We start from the raw sequence: 24125 nt of genomic DNA, 5'->3' as shown, positions 1-24125 counted from the left end.
GGCCAGGCCCCGGGCCGCGCCCGCTCCCCAGCTCGGCCCGCACCCCGCCGCGCGGCCGGCGGGACTGCGCCGCTCCGCAGCGCCGAGGCCCCGCTGACGCGCCTGCGCATTGTGACCACTGGGGCCGGGGGCCCGGGGGCGGGGGGGGGGGGGGCCGGGGACCACGGGCTGGGGCGGGGGGACGGGGAGGGGGGCGTGGAGAGGGGCGAGGATGGGAGGGGAGAGGGCAGGGAGGGCAGGGGTCAGGAAGGGGAGGGGCAGGGAGGGGGGACGGGGAGGACGGGAAGGGGGCACGGGCGGGTGAGGGAGGGCCGGGGCGCGGTGGGGCGGTGCAGGACCCGGGTCCGCGCGGAGCTTGGCCCTGCGAGCTGCCGGCCCTTTGATTCCCGGGAGCCCCAGGAACACCACTCCCCGCCCCCCCCCCCCCCCCCCCGGCCGTGCAGAGTGCGGGAGCGGCAGGCGCCCGGAGCCCAGAGGGGGGCGCGGGATGCACGCGGGAAGACGACTGGGCGGCCTCGAGAAGCCCTCCGGGTACACAGGAAACGAGGGTCCACACGGGCGCTGCCCGAGGCTTTGCAGAGGCTGAACCCAGAGGCCACCGGCCGCGCCGAGCACAGACACCGGCCGCACCGAGCGCAGACACCGGCACTGAGCACAGACACCGGCACTGAACGCAGACACCAGAACTGAGCACAGACACCAGAACTGAGTACAGACACCAGCACTGAGCGCAGACGCCGGCACTGAACGCAGACACCAGAACCGAGCACAGACACCAGCACCGAGCACAGACACCAGCACCGAGCGCAGACACCAGCACTGAGCGCAGACGCCGGCACTGAGCGCAGACACCGGCACTGAGCGCAGACACCGGCACTGAGTGCAGACACCGGAACTGAGCGCAGACACCAGCACTGAGCACAGACACCAGAACTGAGTACAGACACCGGCACTGAGCACAGACACCGGCACTGAGCACAGACACCAGAACTGAGCACAGACACCGGCACTGAGCACAGACACCAGAACTGAGCACAGACACCAGAACTGAGCACAGACACCAGCACTGAGCACAGACACCAGAACTGAGTACAAACACTGGCACTGAGTACAGACACCAGAACTGAGTACAGACACCGGCACCGAGCGCAGACACCAGAACTGAGTACAGACACCGGCACTGAGCACAGACACCAGCACTGAGCACAGACACCGGCACTGAGCACAGACACCGGCACTGAGCACAGACACCAGAACTGAGTACAGACACTGGCACCGAGCGCAGACACCAGAACTGAGTACAGACACCGGCACTGAGCACAGACACCGGCACTGAGCACAGACACCAGAACTGAGTACAGACACTGGCACCGAGCGCAGACACCAGAACTGAGTACAGACACCGGCACTGAGCACAGACACCGGCACTGAGCACAGACACCGGCACTGAGCACAGACACCAGAACTGAGGACAGACACTGGCACCGAGCGCAGACGCCGGCACTGAGCGCAGACACCGGCACTGAGCACAGACACCAGAACTGAGCACAGACACCAGCACCGAGCACAGACACCAGAACTGAGTACAAACACTGGCACTGAGTACAGACACCAGAACTGAGTACAGACACTGGCACCGAGCGCAGACACCAGAACTGAGTACAGACACCGACACCAGAACTGAGTACAGACACTGGCACTGAGCACAGACACCGGCACTGAGCACAGACACCAGAACTGAGCACAGACACCAGAACTGAGCACAGACACCAGCACTGAGCACAGACACCAGAACTGAGTACAGACACCGGCACTGAGCACAGACACCGGCACCGAGCGCAGACACCGGCACTGAGCGCAGACACCAGAACCGAGTACAGACACCGGCACTGAGCACAGACACCGGCACCAAGCGCAGACACCAGCACTGAGCGCAGACACCAGAACTGAGTACAGACACCGGCACCGAGCGCAGACACCAGAACTGAGTACAGACACTGGCACCGAGCGCAGACGCCGGCACTGAGCACAGACACCAGAACTGAGTACAGACACCGGCACTGAGCACAGACACCAGAACTGAGTACAGACACCGGCACCGAGCGCAGACACCGGCACTGAGCGCAGACACCAGAACCGAGTACAGACACCGGCACCGAGCACAGACACCGGCACCAAGCGCAGACACCAGCACTGAGCGCAGACACCAGAACTGAGTACAGACACTGGCACTGAGCGCAGACACCAGAACTGCGCACAGACACTGGCACCGAGTGCAGACGCCGGTGGCACCGAGCACAGACGCTGGCACCGAGTGCAGACGCCGGCACCGAGTGCAGACGCCGGCACCGAGCGCAGACGCCGGCACCGAGCGCAGACGCCGGCACCGAGCGCAGACGCCGGCACCGAGTGCAGACGCCGGCACCGAGCGCAGACGCTGGCACCGAGCGCAGACGCTGGCACCGAGCGCAGACGCCGGCGGCACCAAGTGCAGACGCCGGCACCGAGCGCAGACGCCGGCCGCGCGTGCGCACAGGACTGAGGGAGGCCCGGTACTTGGGCCGCGCGCCTGGTCAGGCCTGTCATCCCAGCGACTCGGGAGGCTGCGGTCCAGACCGCGGGTCGCAGCCGGGCGGGCAGCGCGGTCCGCGAGCCGCTCCTCTGTGCTGCGGCCCGCGGCCGGCCACGCGGAGGACGGCGCGGACAGGACACGGAGGCGCGCGTGCGGAAGCCGCTTTATTCCCCGTGGCCGCGCGGCGGCGGTCAGAGGTTGGCCCGGAAGCTGGGCCGCACCGAGAAGCGCATGGCGGGCTTCTCCCGGGGCCGCAGCAGGCAGATGGAGCTGGGGAAGCCGCGGAGCCGCAGGCGGCCCACGCCTCCGTCCGGGAAGATGGTGATCCTGGCGTGCGTGATGACGTCCTGGAGCTCCGGGGTCAGGCTGTCCAGCAGGTGGCTCTGGTTGGGGGACAGCTGAGAGACGGCACGGGGTCCTGGGTGGGGCCGGGTCACGGGCCGGACAGGGGCCCCGCCCGGCCCGACCCGCGTGGACCCGAGGGGCTCCCGGAAAGTCACACCTGTCGCGTGGGCCTTCCAGAATCGTGCCCTCCCGGTAGCACCACCCACGCCCGGGGCTGGGCCCGCCCCACCGGACACCCCGTGAGCCCTTCCAGCCCGAGGTAAACGCCCTCCCACGGGTGTACTCGTGGCGCCTAAGCCTTTTCCTCCTTTCGTGGTTCCTATGGTTTGGGTGCTGGTCCGTTAGCTTCTGCACTCAAGGCTAGCACTCGACCACTTGAGCCATAGCTCCCGCCCAGGGCTGGCTTTGAACCGCGATCCTCAGATCTCAGCCTCCTGAGTAGCTAGGATGACAGGCGTGAGCCACCGTGCCCAGCTTCCATCTTTCACTTTTAACTAAGTGCGAATGTTAGAAGTGCACAGGTGAGGGAAAAAGTGCTCTCTTCTTGTGCATGAGCTCCTTCGAGCTCGCTCCACTGGAGCAGCGACAAACCTTGGTCACCGGAAGCAGCACCTTCCACTTGTGGGTCTGGAGACCCCACTTGTTCTTCACCATGTCCTCCTCCTCCTGCATCGTCAGGATACACCCGTCCACTTTGCAGCTGTCAGGAGCATTGCCTGTTGGAATAGAGAGAACGTGGGCACCCTATAAACCGACACCACTCAGCCTGTGGAACACCAGACTTTTAACCGGATCAAAAGCCAAGCAAACTAACAGGACGCCAGTGGTTCCTGCCTGTATTTTTAGCTACTTGGGAGGCTGAGATCTGGAGGATCTGGGTTCAACACCAGCTCAGGCAGAAAAGTTCTTGAAATTCCATGTCTAATTAGCCAGCTAAGTGCTGAGCTGAAGGCATGGCTCAAGTGGTAGAGCACCAGCTGTGAGCCAGAAAGCTGAGTAAGCATAAGGCCCTGAGTTCAAGTCAGGTTGTCAGCAACAACGATGTTCTTTCGAAGCTAAAAGTGTGTTGTAGAAGGAAAGAATGCCAGATTGCCTCACAAAGCTGAAGTGTGTGTGCTCTGCAGATGAGCAGTCGCCTGCTAAATGTCAGTGAGCTAGCGTCTGAGTTTTCAGTGAACAGCATTCTTACCTCAAAGCTTGATTTGATAAGCTCTGAACACTACAAAATGAACTACTTGCACACGTCAGTGGTGCCTCAATTTCTGATATTTGAGTAGTTTCCTTATGCTGTCACATGCTGCTGTCCTGGAGCTTGAAATCTGGGCCAGGCTGCTGTCCTGGAGCCTCCTTGTGTTCAAGGCTAGCACTCTACCATGATGTCAAATTTTGTAAATCAATTCGAAGAAACCCTGAGCTGTGCCAGCAGGCACTGAGCACCAGACACCACACTCCAGGGCTGCGGTCGTTGGGGAATTCCACAGCTCATGTGCTCGTGGGATCCAACCAAGCGCCCTCACTCTGTGAGGGGAACATCCGTGGTGTTCCGCAAGACTCAGGCCCACAGCAGGACCAGCATTGCTGCACACCTGCCCTTGGAAAGGACAGTGTCCTTTCTGGTAAGGGAATGCCGTGTGCACACTACCCACACCCAAGGACACGGAAGAGGACCTGAGCTGCTATGTATGTGTGTGTGTGTGTGCCTGAATGGAATGTCCTAGAGAACACTGATGGCAGATGCGGGCACAGTCCCTCACTGCCGTGACATTGCTCCAGAGGCATCTTGCCAGCCTGGGGTGCCTGGCTTAACAACTCCTTATTAAAATAAGCAAGTGACCTAAAACCATTGTATATTTAAAATGCCAGTGGCTCACACCTGTCATCCTAGCTACTCAGGAGGCTGAGATCTGGGGCTCACAGTTCAAATCTAGCCTGGGCATGAAAGTCAGTGAGACTCATCTTCAAATAACCACCAGGAAACCAGAAGTGGCGCTGTGGCTCAAGTGGTAGAGTGCTTGTCTTAAGCTGAAGAGCTCAGGGACAAGGCCCAAGCCCAGAGTTCAAGCCCCATGACCAACAAAAATAAAAAATACTACTCAAAGCCAGGTGCCAGTGACTGATACCAGTAATCCTAGCTGAGAACTCATCTCAGAAGGCTGAGAACTGAGGATCGCAGTTTGAAGCAGCCAGGTAAGAAAGTCTGTGAGACTCATCTCCAATTAAGCACCAAAAAATCCAAAAGTGGAGCTGTGGCTCAAGTGGTAGAGTGCTACCCTTGAGCACAAAAGCTCGGGGACAGCACATAGATCCTGAAGTCAAGCCTCAAGACACACATACACATACACCTCAAAATGTTAGCATTCACAAACAAGAAAATAGCAGAGCCAGAATGCCACCCACCTTCAGGATGAGCTCCCTGTCAGCCACATTGAAAAGTGAAAAAGGACAAATGGGATTGACATGCAGTCTTCCTCATTCACATACTCCATTACTAATGACAAACCTGGCCTTGGAGGTATTTATGCCTTGAAGTAATAGTAATAGTGGATAAAGTTACCGTGATGGGAAGAGATTTAAAATTCAGTGCTACCATTAGCGAAGAGAACTTGGCCGAAGAGGGTTAAGAGAAGATAAAGGGGTTAATAGGATCCAAGTATGTCATGGGTATTATGGAGATATTGTAATCAAACTCATTGTATCATACAAATTATACACCTAACATAAATATGTGCAGATGAGAACCGCTCACGAGTGCCCATTCAGGGCTCAGAAAACCCCACCTAACAAGGGCAAGACCTCTGCCCTGCTCTTCTCCTGGGCCCTGTCCCCCTGTATCAAAGCAGCACTGCATGCTGGGATCTCAGAGGACCTACAGGGCTGTTATTTTGTAAAGTCCAGGTTACTCCGTTCGTGACTCCCCCAAGCGACGTGGGACCCGTCCCCTCTACAGTGCATACAGTCCCAGGCTCTTGCTATGGCTCGACACCTACCTTTAAAGTATTTCGTATCGATTTCAATTTGAGTTATGACTCCAGGATGTGCCAATCGGAAAACTGCCCACTCGCAACCCGGAACCAGAAGCAGGCCTTTCTCATCATTCTGGAATCCAAAGGGTGTGAAGAGGTGAGTGGGCCTGGACGGGGCAGCCCTGTCCTGAAGCCCAGCTGCTGGAGAGCTCCTTGGCTCTTGTGTGTGCTGCGTGTGTGCTTGTGGCTTTGCGTTCCTTTGAGGCTGTGTGCCTTGTGACTTCACTGGTTCTCAGCAGGTTTGGTTTTGTTTTGGGCTGGCCCTGGGGCTTGAACCGAGGGCCCGGGCTTGCCTCTGAGTTTTTCTCCTCAAGTCTACTACTCTACCACTTGAACCAAAACTCGACCTCCAGCTTTACTGGTGATGAATTAGAGGTAAGTTTCACGGGCTTTCCTGCCTAGACTGGCTTCAAACCTCAGTCCTCAGATCTCAGCCTCCTGAGTAGCTAGGATTACAGGCGAGAGCCACCAATGGCCAGCCTCCATAAGTCTTATCAACGTTTCTGACATCATTTCCTCTGTCAATGGGGTCCCTAAAGACTGCGATAGATGAATCATTACAGAACCAGCCTGCAGGTCCTCCAGTCACCTGACCTTTCACAGTGGGCGTTTTCCAGCCCCCCTGCCCTCTGATACACGTCTGCCTCCAGCTCTCTGTTCAAGGAACGAGAATGCCTTTGTTGGCCTCTGAAAGCAGGGCAAAGCTGGCAGACAGTCAGAAAACTATATTATACCATGATGTCTGGTTTGATGCGGAGGGCCACTGTACCAGAGAGGACAAGGAGAACACAATAGGTATTTTGGCAAATGGGGAGAATAGAAGAAGAATGTGAAACAAGGAGTGAGAGGTTCCTTGATGTAACATGAAAGAAAGATTGGAGACCACAGTCTCCACTCCTCACTTCTAACACCGGGGGCCTGTCCAGCCTTCTTGCTGTTTCCCAGCCATCTGCCATGGATCTGGGCCTGCCGACACCTACAGGAAATAACAGGTTAGTGAAGCAGCCCATGAATTTAATGAGAGGATGCACACCCAGGCCATTGCATGACCGGTCCACACACCTGCGCATACAACGTCCTTCCGTCACATTGCCCAGAGCTCTTTTCCTTTGGTACCACTATAGGCCAACATGGGACAGGGCCATGGCAACACGGAAAGCCAGTCCCTACTGCCCAGGCTCCAGGAAGTCCCTCCCCACTGCCTGATTCCCTAGCCAGGCATTTGAGGCTGGGACCTGCACTGAGTGTCGGCAGTGTCCACACATCTATACCAAAGCCATTCATTCCCTGAGTACCCTCTTACCTATCATATTGTTTGGGTGCCCAAAATGTGCATTACTAAATCCTACACAGACACCCCCAAAAGCGATGGTCACCAGGTCCACAGGATCAGTGGTGTCTGTGGCGATCCAGTCCCTCTGTCCAGTGCCATAGACTCTAAACCGGGCGACGCCACCATCTGCAAAGGAAAGGGGCCTTCACTGAGGTGGCTGTGGTGTACCTTGAAAAAACCTGAAATATTCCACGGTAAGCATGAGCACTCACAAATGAGTTTAGCAGTGTTTTAGAATGCAAGATCAAATTCAGCAAAAGAAGTGTAGCACTTACTCTCTGAACCTCCTGTGTCTGTGGACAGGGAGGCTTGATGTCAAGGAGCAGCACACCTGAGCTGCTCTGCAGAGCAGCACGCTCTGCTGGACCACCAGGAAACCTTCACAGGAGTTAACAGGGCAATTCCAAAGTGTGGGATCAAACAGCCAAAACAATATTGGAAAACGAAAACTCGGGAAGGTCTACACTTTCTTTCCAATTTCACAGCTGACTGCAAGGTGACACTAATTGAGATTGTGGTGCTGGCATAAGACTAGAAAAATGGACATTAGAACAGTCTAGAAATAAATCCCCACCTCACACCATCTACAAAATCTAACATTCGTCACATCTGAAAATCAAGGCCATAGCCTTTGATGAAAGATGCTAATCTATAAAATATGTAGAAGATACCACAAAGACACTTACTGATTCCTTTAGAGTCAACCGTGATTTCCCAGGTATAACTCCCAAAAGTTGAGCAGTGCAAGAACAAGCTCGTCACACTTCATCAAAATCAGTATTTGTCATGTTCCAAAGACCCCACTCTGCACAGAATGGGAGAAAATGCTCTTATATCTTCTGTCTGATAAGGGCCTTGGATCTGGAACATATAAAGAACTTATACTAGACTGGAGGTATGACTCAAGTGGTAGAGTTCCAGCCATGAGCAAGAACAAACACAGCTCGATAATAAAACACAAATGCCCACTTTAAAAATGGGCAAAGACAGACTGAGAGGCATGGCTCAAGTAGAAGACTACTAGCCTAACAAGTACAAAGCCCTGAGTTCAACTCACAGAGAAGGAGGAGGAGGAGGAGGAGGAGGAGGGGAGGGGAGGAAGGGGGAAGAAGGAGGAGGAAGAGAGGAGGAAGAAGAGGAAGGGGGGAGGAGGAGGAGGAGGAGGGGAGGAGGAGGAGGAGCAGCAGCAGCAGCAGCAGCAGCAAAGCTGCTTGAAGAGTGAGCAATGCCTTAAAAGCAAACAACTACCAACCAAGAATACTGTACCCAGCTAAGCTGAGGAGGGGGGGAGGAGGAGGAGAAGGAGGTGTTGGAGGTGGGGGGGAGGAGGAGGAGGAGGTGGAGGAGGTGGAAGAGGAGGAGTAGGAGGAGCAAAGCTGCTTGAAGAGTGAGCAATGCCTTAAAGGCAAACAACTACCAACCAAGAATACTGTACCCAGCTAAGCTCTCCTTCATAGCAAGGCACAAATAAAACCTTCCATAACAAAGAAAAATTGAAACAAAGGATATTGAAAGACATACTATATGTAGAAAACCAACAAGAAAAGAACACAATATTGGCAGGGAAGTGGCCCCGCACAAAAGAACCAGTTAACTATAGTAAGAAATGATGAGGCATAGCCCCTAAGAAGGTAGATAACATGGCAGGAACTACCAAACACTTCTCAGTCCTAACTCTCAATATTAATGGACTTAACTCTCCCATTAAATGACAGATTGACTAGTTAGATCAAAAAGCAAGATCCATCTATCTGCTGTCTTCAAGAGACACATCTTTCCCACAAAAACATATTCTGCAAGTGAAAGGCTAGAATAAAATCTATCAAGCAAAATGGCCCCCACAAACAGGCCAAGGTTGCAATACTAATACCAGATAAAATCTATTTCAAATTAAAATTAGAAAAGACAATGAAGGACATTATATACTAATAAAGGAATTTCTCCTACAGGATGTAACAATCTTAAATATCTCTACACCAAATGCCAGAGCACCCAAATTCATCACTATTTATTCTAAAATCACACATAGATCCAAACACTTTGATCACTAATGACTTTAATACATACATCACTGTTACCTCTGGATAGATCAAGCTGGAAAAAACTCAACAGAGATACCTCAGAACTAAGCAACTGCATTGACCAACTAGACCTAACAGACATATTTCTATAGAATATTTCACCCAGCAGCATCAGAATATACGTTCTTCTCACCAGCACATGGAATATTCTCCAAATCACATTTTAGGCCACAAAGAAAATCTGTGCAAATTCAGAACTATTGAAATTATTCCCTGCATCCTGTCAGACCACAATAGAGTAAAATTAGAGTCAACACCAGAAGCCACCATAGAAAATTCTCTTGCTCATGGAGACATTGTTGAATCACCAGTAGGTCACTGAAGAGATTAGAATGGAAATTCAAATGTTTGTGATATTTAACAAAAACAAACACACAAAATACCAGCTCCTCTGGGACACTGTAAAGGCAGTGCTCAGAAGAAAATCTATAGCTCTGAAGTGCCTACATCAACAAATTGGTGAAATCTCAAGCCAACAATTTAATGATGCACCTTAAGCTCCTTGATAAAGGGGAACAAGACAAATCCCAAACAAGTAGATGGAAACAAATAAAATTAAATCAGAAATAAATGAAATAAAGACCAAAAAACCCATAGAAAAAATCAACAAAACAGAGTTGGTCTGTTGAAAATAAATAACAAAATTGACAGACCCTTAGGCAAATCTGACCAAAAAAAGATGATGAGAGCAGGAACAGGAACAAGAACACCATGACAGAAACAAAGCAATATTCAGAAACATCGTAAGGGAATACTTTGCAAAGCTTTAGGCTAACAAATTGGAGAATCTGGAAGAAATGGAAGAATACTAGAAAATATTAATATACTCAAACTAAACCAAGAAGATTTAAACCAACTAAATAGACCCATAACAAGTAATGAAACAGAAATGGCAATAAAAGCCCTCTCATCCAAGAAAAATCCAAGACTAGATGGATTCACAACCAATTTCTATAAGGCCTTCAAAAGAGAACTCCAATACTCCTCAAACCTCATTGAGGTCAAAGGCAAAAGATCACTACCAAACTCCATCTATGAGCCAGCATAATCCTCATCCCAAAACCAGATAGGGATTATCAAAGAAAGGGAACTATAGACCTATCTCTTTGATTAACATTGATGTAAAACTCTTCAACAAAATTCTGGCCAAATGAATTCAACAACTAAACAAAAATCATACACTCTGATCAAATGGGATTCATTTAAGGGATACAAAGCTGATTCAATATACACAAATCAACACATAAATGGGAGCAAGGACAAGCACATGATCATCCCAGTAGACACAGAAAAAGTGTTTGACTGGATCCAACACCGCTTTGTGATAAAAGCTCTGGAATATTCCTCAGTATAATAAAAGCTGTGTATGATAAACCTACAGCCAGCATTATAGTTAATGGTGAAAAGTTAAAAACATTTCCTCTAAAATCAGGAACAAGACAAGGATGCCCACTCTCCCCACTCCTCTTCAATCAGTATTGGAATTCCTAGCTAGAGAATAAGGCAAGAGACAAGCATAAAGGAGATCCAAATAGGGAAAGAAGAAGTAAAACTCTCCCTCTTTGCAGATGACATGATCCTGTATTTAAGGAGCCAAAATTGCTTGAGCTAATCCAAAACTTTGGCAAAGTAGCAAGGTATAAAATTAACACACACACACACAGAGGAATTCTATGCCTCCATCAGAAAGAATGGCATTGCCCCATTTGTTAGGAAATGGAAAGACTTAGAAAAAATTATATTAAGTAAGCCAGGCCCAAAGAAACATAGATCCCATGGTTTCCCTTATTTGCAATAACTAGTATATGTCTAGGACAAGCATAAAAGGTCAAAAGGTATGTCATATGACCATATCAGATGATGTTAAGCAAAATGAACCCCAATATAAGGATACAAGTGTTATTCTTGCTTGCTATTGTTTTTAACGTATTTATAATGTGCTGTGTGGTTTGTTTCTTTTGTATGTTCTTCCCCCATGGTATAACCCCTGTTTCACCATATTTGATTCTGGTGCCCTGCATCTTGTACATACATTTTTCTAATTTAGGGAGGGGAAGGAAAATAACAAAATGCTGAAATAAGGATACAGGCTGACCCATTGTAACAATGAGATATACAAGACATTATGTTGAAATGAACTTTACAACCTTGGGGGAGAGAGGGAGAAGTTGGGGAGTTGGGGAGGGAAGGGATGGTAGGGGAAAAACAAAGGAGGTAACAATGCTTCATAGGAAATGTACTCATTACCTTACTCCTATAACTGTAACCCCTCTATACAGTATTGTCACAACAAAAAAAATATATATGTAATACATTCCCATGGGGCTGGGAAGGTGGCTCAGTGGTAGAGTGCTTGCCTCACATTCATGAGGCCCTAGTTTCAATTCCTCAGCACCACATAAGCAGAAAAACCCAGAAGTGGTGCTGTGGCTCAAGTGGTAGAGAGCTAGCCTTGAGCTGAAGAGCTGAGGAGCAGTGCCCAGGCCCAGAATTCAGGCCCCACAACAGACAAAAAAAATTAACCCACAAAAATCAATGGCTTTTCTATACGCCAATAATGAGAAAAGTGAGGCTAAAAATCAGGAAAGCAACTCTTTTTGTAATAGCCTCAAACACACACACACACACACACACACACACACACACACACACACACACACACACACACACACACACACACACACACATTACCCAGGAATTGACTTAACCAAAGATGTGAAGCATCTCTATGATGGAAACTTTAAAAACCTGAAAAAGGAAATTAAAGTAGATTTAGGGAAGTAGAAAAACCTGCCATGTTCCTGGATTGGGAGGACTAACATCATGAAAATGACAATACTTGCCAAAAGCTATCTACAAATTCAATGAGATACCTATCAAAATCCCAACAACATTTTCCAATGATATAGAAGAAGCAACCCAAAAATTCATAAGGAACAAAAGAAGACCTCAAAAAGTAAAAACAATCCTTAGCAGGAAGAGTAGTGCTGGAGGAATATCAATAATACCAAACTTTAAACTCTATTACAAAGCTGTAGTAATAAACACAGCTTACTACTACACAAGTGTAGGCCTGAGGATAATGGAATAGAATTGAAAACTCAGAAATGAACCCACAGATCTATAACCTAATCACAGATGTAATCTTTGATAAGGGAGCAAAAAAACACAGGATGGAAGAAAAACAGCCTCTCCAACAAATGGTGCTGACAGAATTGGCTACACACGTGTAGAAAACTGAAATTAGATCCTTATATATCACCATGCACCAGAATAAATTTCAAATGGATCGAAGAGCTCAATGTAAGACCAGATACCTTGAAAATACTACAGGAAAGGACTGGGGAAACACTAGGGCTCCTTGGAACAGGTTGAAACTTCCTAAGATCCAGAAACACAACAAATCAAAGAAAGGCTGGATAAATGGATAAATACATCAAACTAAAAGTTTCTACATGGCCAAAGCAAATAGCTAGCAAGATAAATACAAAGCACACAGAATGGGAGAAGATCTTTACTAGCTATGCATCAGACAAGGGCCTCATATCTAAAATATACTTAGAGCTCAAATAAATTAAACCACAAAAAAAACAAATCCTCAAAGAAACAATACCACCATTAGTAAGTGGACTAAAGTTTTAAAGAAACATTTCTCATAAGAAGACATAAGAATGGCCAATTGACATATGAAGAAATGGTCAACATCTCTGAACATAAAAGAAATGCAAATCAAAACCACTTAGAGATTCCACCTCACTCCTTAGAGAGGTCATTATCAAGAAAACTAATAACAGATGCTGGCAAGAATGTAGCCAATGTATGCATTGTTGGTGGGAGTGTAAACAGGAAAGCAGTATGGAAGTTCCTCAAAAGACTAACCATAGAGCCTTCTCTATGATCCAGCAATCCCACTTCTGGGCATTTACCCAAATGCCCACAAACGAGCCCACCCTAAAGCCACCAGCACAACCATGTTCGTTGCAGCATTATTTACCGTAGCTAAGATATGGAATCAACCCAGAGGCCCCTCAGTGGATGAGTAGATTAAGACAATGTGGCATATATACAAAGGAATTCCATCCGTCCATCAGAAGGAATGACATTGCCCCATTTGTAAGGAAATGGAAAGACTTAGGAAAAATTTTATATATATATATATATATATTTTTTTTTTTTTTTTTGGGGTCTGGTCGTGGGGCCTGAACTCTGGGCCTAGGTGCTGTCCCTCAGCTCTTCAGCTCAAGGCTAGCGCTCTACCACTTGAGCCACAGCGCCACTTCCGGCTTTTTTCTTTTTGCTTATGTAGTGCTGAGGAATCGAACCCAGGGCCTCTGGCATGCAAGGCAAGTGCTCTACCACTGAGCCACCTTCCCAGCCCAGGAAAAATTATATTAAGCAAAATAAGCCAGGCCCAAAGAAACATAAACTGCTTGGTTTCCTCATTTGTAATAAGAGCCTATGTCTATAAATTGACAAGTTAATCCAATGGATAGTCGAAGACAAATATACTTGGGCATGAATAATTAAACAGCACTGTAAGCATTCGCAGAGTGAGAACAAAGGAAGATATTCTTAGGAGAGGATCACGATGGTTCAATAGCTACGAGCATATGAGCATTTGTTGTTGTTGTTTTTAGTTTTTTGGGTCTGGTCATGGGGCCTGAACTCTGGGCCTAGGAGCTGTCCCTCAGCATTTCAGCTCAAGGCTAGCGCTCTACCACTTGAGCCACAGCACCACTTCCGGCTTTTTTCTTTTTGCTTATGTGGTGCTGAGGAATCGAACCCAGGGCCTCAGACATGCAAGGCAAGCGCTCTGCCACTGAGCCACCTTCCCAGCGAGCATATGAGCATTTGAAATGATGCTTATCAACACGAAAACCAAGTTTTATTGTACTGTTTGTAGTTATTCCTTTTTCTCTCTTTTCTTTTGGCTGATTCCTTTTTGTCACTTTTTATATCTGTACCCTGTATCTTTTATATAAATGTATCTGGTTGGGGCAGGGGAAGCACAGAAACAGTGAGACAAAGATGAACCGACTCAACAGTGACACTCCCTGGCCTACATTGGAAATGACCGTCACAGCCTGCGGGGAGGGGTGGGGAGTGTGTCACCTTTACCGTGAGCTGGAGGTGGCGGTGGGGCCCGGACGCTGGGCCTGGGCGCCGTCCCCGCGCGCTCCAGGCCGGCGCTCCACCCCCGAGCCACCGCGCACTCCGCTCCAGGCCGGCGCTCCACCCCCGAGCCACCGCGCGCTCCAGGCCGGCGCTCCACCCCCGAGCCACCGCGCACTCCGCTCCAGGCCGGCGCTCCACCCCCGAGCCACCGCGCCCGCTCCAGGCCGGCGCTCCACCCCCGAGCCACCGCGCACTCCGCTCCAGGCCGGCGCTCCACCCCCGAGCCACCGCGCCCGCTCCAGGCCGGCGCTCCACCCCCGAGCCACCGCGCGCTCCAGGCCGGCGCTCCACCCCCGAGCCACCGCGCACTCCGCTCCAGGCCGGCGCTCCACCCCCGAGCCACCGCGCCCGCTCCAGGCCGGCGCTCCACCCCCGAGCCACCGCGCCCGCTCCAGGCCGGCGCTCCACCCCCGAGCCACCGCGCGCTCCAGGCCGGCGCTCCACCCCCGAGCCACCGCGCCCGCTCCAGGCCGGCGCTCCACCCCCGAGCCACCGCGCCCGCTCCAGGCCGGCGCTCCACCCCCGAGCCACCGCGCCCGCTCCAGGCCGGCGCTCCACCCCCGAGCCACCGCGCACTCCGCTCCAGGCCGGCGCTCCACCCCCGAGCCACCGCGCCGCCCGCCACTTCCGGCTTCCTGGCGGCTCATTGGAGATCAGAGTCTCACGGACGTTCTGCCCGGGCTGGCTTCGAACCGCGGTCCTCCCGAGCAGCTGGGAGGACGCGGGGCCGCCGCGCCCAGCTTCACAATAAAAACTTAAAATCAGAGGTAAAAATAGGCCCCGCACAGCAACGGAGGGCAAAGGGCGGACAGAGACACTCCCTGAGGACGAACTACACAACCTGTGGCGGGAGGGCCGACGCTGTCCAAAAAGAAATGTCCTCTTAGCCTGGAGGCGGCGGGCGACCCGCAACCCTAACGCTGGCCAGCCAGTGCCAGTGGACTCCGACTGCGCATGGGCGAGGAGTGCGGGGCCTGAGGGCTCCCACTGCGCATGCGCGAGGCATGGAGGGCCTAAGGGCTCCCACTGCGCATGTGCGAGGCGTGGCTGGGCCTGCAGGCTTTCAGTGCGAGTGTGCAGGAGTTGCTGGGACTAGGGCCTCCCACTGCGCATGGGTGAGGCATGGCTGGCCCTAAGGCCTCCCACTGCGCATGCGCGAGGCATGGAGGGCCTAAGGGCTCCCACTGCGCATGCGCGAGGCGTACCTGGGAAGATGTTGAGTCTCACGAGGGTCCACCTGTGCTGGGAACTGACCAGGAAATAGTTGTGGCTGGAGGCCGGGCTCCCCAGCTTGAGCTCTGTCATAGGAACCAGGTAATCCCAGTCTTCCGACTTCAGCTGGCAAGGAGGACACACATGTCAGGGGTGTCCCCGGGAAGCGGCCCCACCCTGCGGGCCCTGCAGGGGTAGCAGGGCCTCGGGGTAGGAGTGAGCGGGCCGGGCGCCGGTGCTCACGCCTGTGCTCCCAGCTGCTCGGGAGCTGAGATCTGAGGACCACGGTTCAAAGCCAGCCTGGACTGGAAAGTCCGTGCGACTCTATCTCCAATCAGACCCCAGAAGCAGAGCTGGGGCTCAAGTGGTAGCGTGCTAGTATTGAACAAAAAGCTCAGTGCTTTTTGAACAGTGCTCAGAACCTGCACAAAAAAGGAAAAAAAAGGGGGGGGGGACCAGCATAAGTCCTTTTTCCCCACACACTGATTAAAATGTCATGTGGGTGTGGTGGCTTGTAAATGAAAGGTACACTCTCAGAAACCTCACGATTTCCATGCGGGTTCCTGGACAGGTGTGAGCAGGTAGGAAAACCCAGGCTGTGTCAGAGCCCGGAGGGAGCCCAGAGGTCTGGACGCTAGCTGGAGCAGGCCACCACTGTCTGTGGATCGTGCCCCTCCGAAACCCCCGTGGCATTGTGATCTCCCCTTGTCTACCACAGATCAACACTTTGTAACACATTTCAAGTTAATTACCCCCTGAACAACAAAACAAGATGGTGCCAAATTGCTGGGAAGATAAATGCCTCGTGAGATGTTCAGTAGGCTGGGGGCACCCTGGCACTGCCCCAGGCCGGCCCTCACACAGGGCAAACTGTCCACACAGGCAGCATGTGCGAGGCTCGGGGACATGGCCCAGAGCTGGGCAGACCTCCCGCCCGGGTCGCATGGCGGGGCCCCTGCTGACCAGTCAGCCGCGTCCTGGAGAACACACCTTGGCGATGGCCTCGCACTCATCCACTGTGGCCGCCATCCCTGTCCTGACACCTCGGGGTGGGATTTCTGGCAGTTTGCCTGAAATCAGAGTCAGCACACAGATCAGAGTTCAAGAGCAGAGAACAAACTCATCAGGGAGTTTCGTGGCAATTGTCCTTTGCCCAGGAGCATGCAGAGGTCCTTACTACACTGACTGAACCAGCCGAGCAAAGCCATCGGCAGACTGGTTGAACTTCCTCCATACAAAATACAGAACTGAGGACGCTAGCCTTGAACTGAAGAGCTGAGGGACAGCACACAGGCCCAGAGTTTAGGCCCCACAATGGCAATAAAACAAAAACAAATACAAAAGACAGAACAGAAATTTTAAAACACAGTGCAAGCTGAGCTTGGTGACACAAGCTTGTCACCCCAGCTACTGGGAAAGTGGCAGAGAATGGAAGGGACCAGTCCAGCCCAAGCAGAAAAGTAAATAAAAACTACACAAAGCAAGACTCTCCTCCCACATCAGATGGCGCCAGTTAAAGACAAAGTTGGCTCTGAATCACCAGCTCTAATACGGAGCGTGCACAACTCAACAGTCCAGAATTGTCAGGCATAGAAAAGGCCTGTTCTGAAAACGCCACCGTCTCATGCGCCATCTCCCCACCGAGGCCTCTGAGAGGGCTGCAGCTGCCACACGGTGCCACAGGGAGGTGCCACACAGCGGGGCCAGGTGTGGACCCACCCAGAGAATCCCGAGGCTCCGCGCCTGCGCGCACAGCCGGGCCTCCAGAGAGCCTTGCCTGCGGTGAGCGCCCACGCTGGGAAGCTAGATATCAAAAATCACAGGGTGCCACCTTGGCTTGCCCTCGTGGTGAGACCACAGCAGCCCTGCCAGCGAGCTGCCAGCCGTCCACGTCTAATGGAAGACACGCGGGGACCGGGGAAGCCCACCCTCCTCCATCCTCACCACCAGCCGATGGCTCCTAACTCACTGTCTTCCACGTTTGCTGCTTGAATCGACATCCGGGGGGCGAAGCTTCCCGAGAAGTGAGAGATGTCCACGTCAAAGCCCTGGATGACGCCCTGTATCCCGAGCTTGATAACACACCAGTCGTGACCTGCGTGCGGGGGAGGCAGGGCGCTCTGTGAGGGGAGGGTGGGGGAGAAGGCACACACACACATAACGCTGGATTGTTAGTAGGGGACTGATAACTACAGGGGAGAAGAGGAGAGAGAGAGATAATGGTGGTGGGTGAATAGTGTAGAAATGCGGTGCAGCTATGCGCAAAGAAAAGTCAAATTGATTCTATTCTGAAAAAAGTACAAATTTAAGCCGGGCACTGGTGGCTCACGCCTGTCATCCTAGTGACTCAGAAGGCTGAGATCTGAGGATCGCAGTTCAGTGCCAGCCTGGGCAGGACAGTCCCCGTGAGATTCTTATCTCCAATGAACCACCAGAAAACTGCAAGTGGGTGCTGTGGCTCAAGTGGTACAGTGCTTGCATTGAGCTGAAGGACAACGCCCAGGCCCAGAGTTCAAAGCCCCACAACAGACAAAAAAAAAGTCCAAATTTATCAGGATCACCAAGCACAGGAGAGCCCGGGCTGAAGCTGCCCCCAGACCCACCCTTGCATTCCAGCAGCCTCGCCAGCCATTGGCTTCTTACCTGGAATCCTTTTCCTTCTGGTCTCCCACCCGTCCATCCACTTCCCAAACTCAGTGTATTCGTGCTCGTTGAAGCTCGGGCTGTCACTCTGCAAAGAAGCACAGAGGGCTGCACCTTCCCGAGCACTCGGGCGGCGCCCAAGGCATGAGGCCGTGCCCCACAGGGACCGGGCGGCCCCGCACGCAAGGGCCCTACACACCATCGTTACGTCACGCAATCGTCGTAGGTGATGGTCTGCTTCAAAGAAACGTGACTTGTGTGCGGCCTCGGGGCACCGAGCCGTGCGGCTCACGCTGGGTCACGGCAGCACACCCACCCTGTGCCTTTCCTCTCAGGTTGCCTTGTATTGGGTGCAGAAAAGGTCTTACGCCCCTGCTTCGGGAAAGCCCGAGGCAGGCGCAGAGGAGAGGGACGCGTTCCCACGGGAGCAGCAGTGGCGCTAGCCAGCAGCCCACCCACATGAGCAGTGGGCAGCAATCTGCAACAGCATGCAGTTACTGATAAGTGTGTGGGAGCTGGGGGCCGGAGGCTCACGCCTGTCAACCTAGCTACTCAGGATCTCAAAGCCAGCCCAGGCAGGAAAGTCTGTGAGACTCTGATCTCCAATGAACCACCAGAAAACCGGACGTGGTGCTGTGGCTCAAGGGGTAGAGCGCTCTCCTTGAGCTGAAGAGCTGAGGGACAGCGCCCAGGCCCAGAGTTCAAGCCCCACGACCAGAGGCGCGGGGAGCTGCAGTGGATGGACCCCTGTCTGCCCAGGGCCATGTGAACATTTACATCATCTCTCCTGCTGGCCACACCAATTACCAACACGGACGCCAGCCAAGGGCAGCTGACAAGCATGCGCACCTGCACCCAGCACCCACAGCACAGAGCGCAGGTCCCTCCCTTCCTCTCCCCCCACAGAGCCCGGTTACTGCACCTTCAAGAGGTTCTCCGCAGGGGCAAAAAAGTCATCCGTCGCGAACAAAATCTAAACAAAAGGGGAGTAAAAATAAAATAGCCATCCCAAGCCATCTTGTTCCTCACCCTGGTAGCACATCAGGAGGTACTGTGAACAGCCTTGCCATGTTCCATCCACACCGCCAGCCTCTCCGCCTCCCTCAACCCTCCCCATCCTCTCCTTCCAGTCTCCGTCACCGCCGGCCACCGCGGTACCAGCTTCTCACTCAGAAGTGAGCCAACTTCCCTCTCTTCGAGAAGGAAAGAAGCCTTGGGCTTTGTGGTGGTTTCCTAAATGGAGCAGTGGCTCTGCCGCACCCCTGTGTCCCTGTGTCCCTGCATCCCGGGAGGCAGGAAGGTCATGGCACCTCAGCAAAACAGGGGTGAGGTAGATTTTCTGGAAGAGCCGGGCTGCTTCCTGCCCTGTTTCACTCAGAACTGTGTCCTCGGGGACAGATCTGGGCTCCATCACCAGCTTGCAGGCCCAAAGGAAGGGTGCTGCCGGCCCCACGGCTGCGTGCCCCGGGAGACACCGGAGAACCGCTATGGACAGGTCACGTGGGAGTGACGCCCATGGCTCCCTTGGCCCTGTCATCCTGGTCACAGTGCTGGTCTGGTCTGCTCATCTGTCTGTCTGGAAGTGTGTGGGACCCGGGCCTGCTCTTCTGTGTGCTGACCACTGTGCACCCCTCTGCCCAACGTCCACACCTGACCCTTCACCCCTGGAGTTTGCCAAGCTCTCCAGGGGTTCTCCTACTCTACTAAAGTGTAAGGACCACTTAGGATGGTGCCGCACACCTGTAATCCCAGCGCTCAAGAGGAGGAAGCCAAGCATGTGTGGCCCCTACCTGTAATCCCACTACTGAGGACACAGATCCAGGGGCACCGCTCAAAGCCAGCCTAGACTGTCTCCACCACAGCCAGCAACAAGTACATCGCGGGGGCAGAGGCGCTCCTGCTAGATAGAACGCCACCCCAGCGAGCAGAAGCTCTGAGTTCAAACCCTGGGATCCACCAAAAAAAAAAAGGAAGGAAGGATAGGAGGGAGGAAGGGAGGGAGGGAGGGAGGGAGGGAGAAGGGAAGAGGAGAGAAGATGTCCATTCACCCCCCCCACGGTCCCACTCACCCTGCCCCCCACAGACTCGGATGCCATGTCAACCAGCTGTGTGAAGTCCAGAAGCCTGTTCATCTTTCCCTCCTTCGGCGTGTCGGCCATGCTTCCTAGAACAAGAACACTGGCTGGTCACCCACAGGCCGAGCTGTGAAGGTCCAGGCCCCCAACTAAGATCTGAGACCGGCCTGGGCCTCCACTGGGGGTGGGGCAGCAGGCAGACGCCAGCAGGACAGCCAGGCCACGAGGTGAAATCACAGGAAGCCCTCCCCCAGGACGGCGGGGCCTCGAGGTCCCAGCCCCCGCAGGATGGCCTCCGGCCCTGCGCCCGCTCACAGCCACGCCAAGGCGTGCACACCCGGGAAAGGCAGAGGATCCCACGTGAGGCCGCCCGCCCAGCTCAGGCCTTCCCAGGCTGCATGGAGCCAAACCCTGCGAGGGGGCCAGGAAAGGCCCACTCACCTCCCCCACCCGTAACCGCCCCACCCCCACCGCCCCCACCGTCCCTCCTCCACGCCGCCCCCCTCCACCCATGGCTCTGCTGAAAATCCACCCTCCGGCTCCCCCACCCGCGTCCCGGCCACCACAGGGCAGCCTGAGCAACCGCCGTGGTTAACCGTGGTTAACCACGTTAAACACGCCATGGACTGCTGGCCACGGGGTTCTGCTGTTCTCTGCACCGGTGGCAGCAAGTCTGACTTTCCACCACAGTCAGCCGCTTCCCACTCCTACGCCTCCCCACCCCTCCCTCCTTCCTCCCCCTCCCTCCTCCCCATCCTCCCCACTCCTCCCTACTCCTCTCTCCTTCCTACTATTCCCCACTCCTCCCTCCTCCCTACTCCTCTCTCCCTCCTCCCCATCCTCCCTGCTCCTCCCCATCCTCCCTACTCCTCCCTACTCCTCCCCACACCTCTCTACTCCTCCCCACTCCTCCCTACTCCTCCCTACTCCACTCCTTCCTCCCTACTCCTCCTCAGCCCTGACACTGGAGTCGGAGCACTATGTCAGCCAGCACAGCTGATTTCTGATGAACTTCCACTCACTGGCATGCATATCGCACGCCACTTACTGACACACGCATTGCACGCCACTCAGCACTTGCTCGTGGAAAGCTCCTCCCTATAGGCTGCACACAAACACAAACAGGCAGTAGGCTCCATGTGGTCACAGACGGTGGTCTGCCAGCCACCACGCCACACGTCACCTTCAACACCGAAGGTGGGCATAGGGGTACCTATGGTCCCGGGACTGGGGGGCTGGGCAGGAGATTAAACTTTGACACCAGCCTGGGATGCAGAGATAGATAAGCAAGACCTTGTCAGACAGAGGGAAACAGGGAGAATGGACAGGGCGGGAAAGGGAGAGAGGAAAGACAGAAGGGAGGAAGGGAGACAGGGAGGAAGGGAGGGAGGAGCCTCTCTCACTCGGGAGGCTGGAGAACCACAGTGTGAAGACAACCTGAGCAGAGAAGTCCAGGAAACCCCAAAAGAACCATCAAAAAGCAAAGATAGGGGTATGGTTCAAGTGGTAGACCACCAGCCAAGCAATCAAGCCAAGCAAACATGAGGCTCTGAGTTCAAGCCCCAGTACTATTATAAACATAAAAAAAGGAACAAAATCATAAACACGATTGGTAAGATGACTACTGTGCCCACCTCTGGCCGCCTGGCAATCTGTGTCTACGACCTGCTGCTGTTTGTGAGGACTTGGCCTGCAGCGAGGAGCGGGGGCAGATCAGACCCAGGCTGCCGGGTTCAAAGGAAAAGAAACCAACCACCAAGGGAAGGCCAGGCAGGCCTGGCCGGGCCGGGACAGGGTGAAGAGCAGCGTGGACCTCACAGGGGCGCAAGCTCAGGCCGGGAAGCCTGGCCTGATCCAGGAGCGGGCCACCCACCCAGGGGGAGGGGCGCTGAGGGGGAGGGGGAGGAGTGCTGGGGAAGGGGGGCTCCTGGGGGCGGGGTGGGAACAGCCCCAGTATCCTCTCCTTGGCTGTATGACAGGTGCACTGATACACCTGGGAAAGATGTGATTGGGTGGGGGTGAGGGAGACACCCTTAAGCTCAGGGGCCTGGGCTGGACCCCTGAACACAGTGCAGGGGGGGCAGGGAGCCAGTGGGTGGGAGCTGGGGGGGGCGGGGGGCGGGGGGCGGGGAGGGGCGGGCAGGGCAGGGGGCGGGGGGGGCGGGGAGGGGTGGGCGGGGCGGGGGGCGGGGAGGGGCGGGGGGGCGGGGAGGGGCGGGGGGGGCGGGGGGGGGCGGGTGGGGCTGCCTCTTGGGCCATCCCAGGCGCCCCCCCCATGCCACAGAAGGCAGTGCTCCCTGGACACACACACACACACCTCACACACACAGCGCCAGGGAGGAGGCAGCCCCTGGTAACCGCTCAGCCAGTGTCACAGCCCCTCCGGGCCTTAGCAAGCCAAGCTGGGGTGCTCTGTCTCTGACACCCCGACGTCTTGCTTTCCACAAAGTCCCCAGGCCTCAGAACACGGGTCTCTTCCTCGGGACATCCTAGCACATCACCAAGGAGGATGGGCAGAGGGTGTGAGCAGATGGAGCTGGGCTGAACTCAGTGTAGCCCATGGGACCTCACCTCCAAGCCGGCCTCCAGCCCTAGGTAGCCCCACCACTCCACCCCTGCTCTGGGCTTCCAGGAGGGGAAAAGACTTTGAAGAACAAACAGGCACGAGCGGCGGGTGCAAGGCCCAGACCAGAGCTTCACAACATCACCTGGAAGACAAAGCACCTCCGAGGAGCCGCCATCCCAGAGAGATCCACCAGGTGGCGCTGCCCACCACGTGTCCCTGGGACCATGGGTGGAGCCGGAGCGGGGACCTAAGCTCAAAGGTGACCTAGCAGAGCAAAAGCCTTCTTTACGCCAGAGCAGGGCGCTCACTTGCGCTAATAGAGTAATGCACAGGCATAAGACCTCTCCGACCATCCCAGGACGAGGCTGCAGTCAGCCATCATCCTACTGCCAGCCTCCACCCGCAGGCAGCTCCCTGCCGCCTGTCCCCTATCCCTGCCTCCGGCCGCATTAGGGGATCATACCTGGTGTGTCTGTGCGTGGCCAGCGCTGCCCGAGCACCCAGCTCACCCTGCCTTCTGAGCACAGGCCAGGGCAGAGTGGGTGCAGGGACAGGGACAGGGACAGGGAGGGATGAAGCTGCACAGTGCCACAGTGATGCCGGGCCCTGGGGAACTTGGGGTGTGGAGATGGGCACTCCATTAACATTGTCCAGTCCCTGGGGCCCCGGGCGCGGGCGTCTCCCAGCAAGGGCCTGGCTGCCACAGAAGCAGCAGAAGCTCCCTCGGCGTGGGCGGAGCGGGCTCCTGGGTGTGGCTGGTCTGGCAGTGAATCTGCGCCTGTGATCGCCCTGGTTGGAGCTGGTGAGTGGATGGGGATCTGTTTATCTCAGAAGCAGCAGAGATGCGCACAGAAAGAATCAAAGCTGCCTTTGAGCCAGCTTCAGAAGACAGGAGGACGCAGGGGGCCACAGGCCGCCCGGGCGCAGGGGCCTGGGCCAGGCAGGAGGACGCCGAGGGCCACAGGCCAACCGGGCGCAGGGGCCTGGGCCAGGCAGGGAGCCCAGGGCAGCGTGGCTGAGCACCCCACAGCCCCTCCCGCCAGCCTGCACCTCACCTCCGCCCTGAGAAGCTCACACACAGGAAGAGGTTAGAGGGGGCA

At 54.3% G+C, this 24125-nt stretch overlaps 1 protein-coding gene across 1 annotated transcript; it reads right to left on the bottom strand.

Annotated features, from left to right (window-relative positions):
- Window positions 1-2763: 2763 nt before the first annotated feature.
- Allc (allantoicase) lies at window positions 2764-20544 on the bottom strand. Its single transcript, XM_042680796.1, has 11 exons — window positions 20454-20544; window positions 19307-19357; window positions 18385-18472; window positions 17711-17836; window positions 16732-16811; window positions 15735-15867; window positions 7244-7399; window positions 6843-6916; window positions 5905-6013; window positions 3509-3633; window positions 2764-2970 (listed from the first exon to the last, which is right to left on the bottom strand). Exons 1-11 carry the CDS (start codon window positions 20541-20543, stop codon window positions 2764-2766), a joined length of 1239 nt encoding a protein of 412 aa, XP_042536730.1. The 5' UTR covers window position 20544.
- Window positions 20545-24125: the final 3581 nt, after the last annotated feature.

Source organism: Dipodomys spectabilis, unplaced genomic scaffold (genome assembly GCF_019054845.1).
Source record: "Dipodomys spectabilis isolate Male_0828 unplaced genomic scaffold, ASM1905484v1 ptg000066l, whole genome shotgun sequence".
Classification (NCBI taxonomy): domain Eukaryota; kingdom Metazoa; phylum Chordata; class Mammalia; order Rodentia; family Heteromyidae; genus Dipodomys; species Dipodomys spectabilis.
The sequence above is the reverse complement of the archived record's forward strand: the minus strand, read 5'-3'. Positions and strand labels throughout refer to the sequence as shown.

What these genes read in the sequence shown, in the direction of transcription:
- Allc (XM_042680796.1), bottom strand. Translation starts at nt 20,543, where the DNA reads ATGGCCGACACGCCGAAGGAGGGAAAGATGAACAGGCTTCTGGACTTC. An exon ending in CCGAGTCTGTGGGGGGCAGG is followed by an intron (nt 19,358 to 20,453) that starts GTGAGTGGGACC and finishes CCTTTTGTTTAG; the next exon opens with ATTTTGTTCGCGACGGATGA. An exon ending in AGCAGCAAACGTGGAAGACA is followed by an intron (nt 16,812 to 17,710) that starts GTGAGTTAGGAG and finishes CTCTGATTTCAG; the next exon opens with GCAAACTGCCAGAAATCCCA.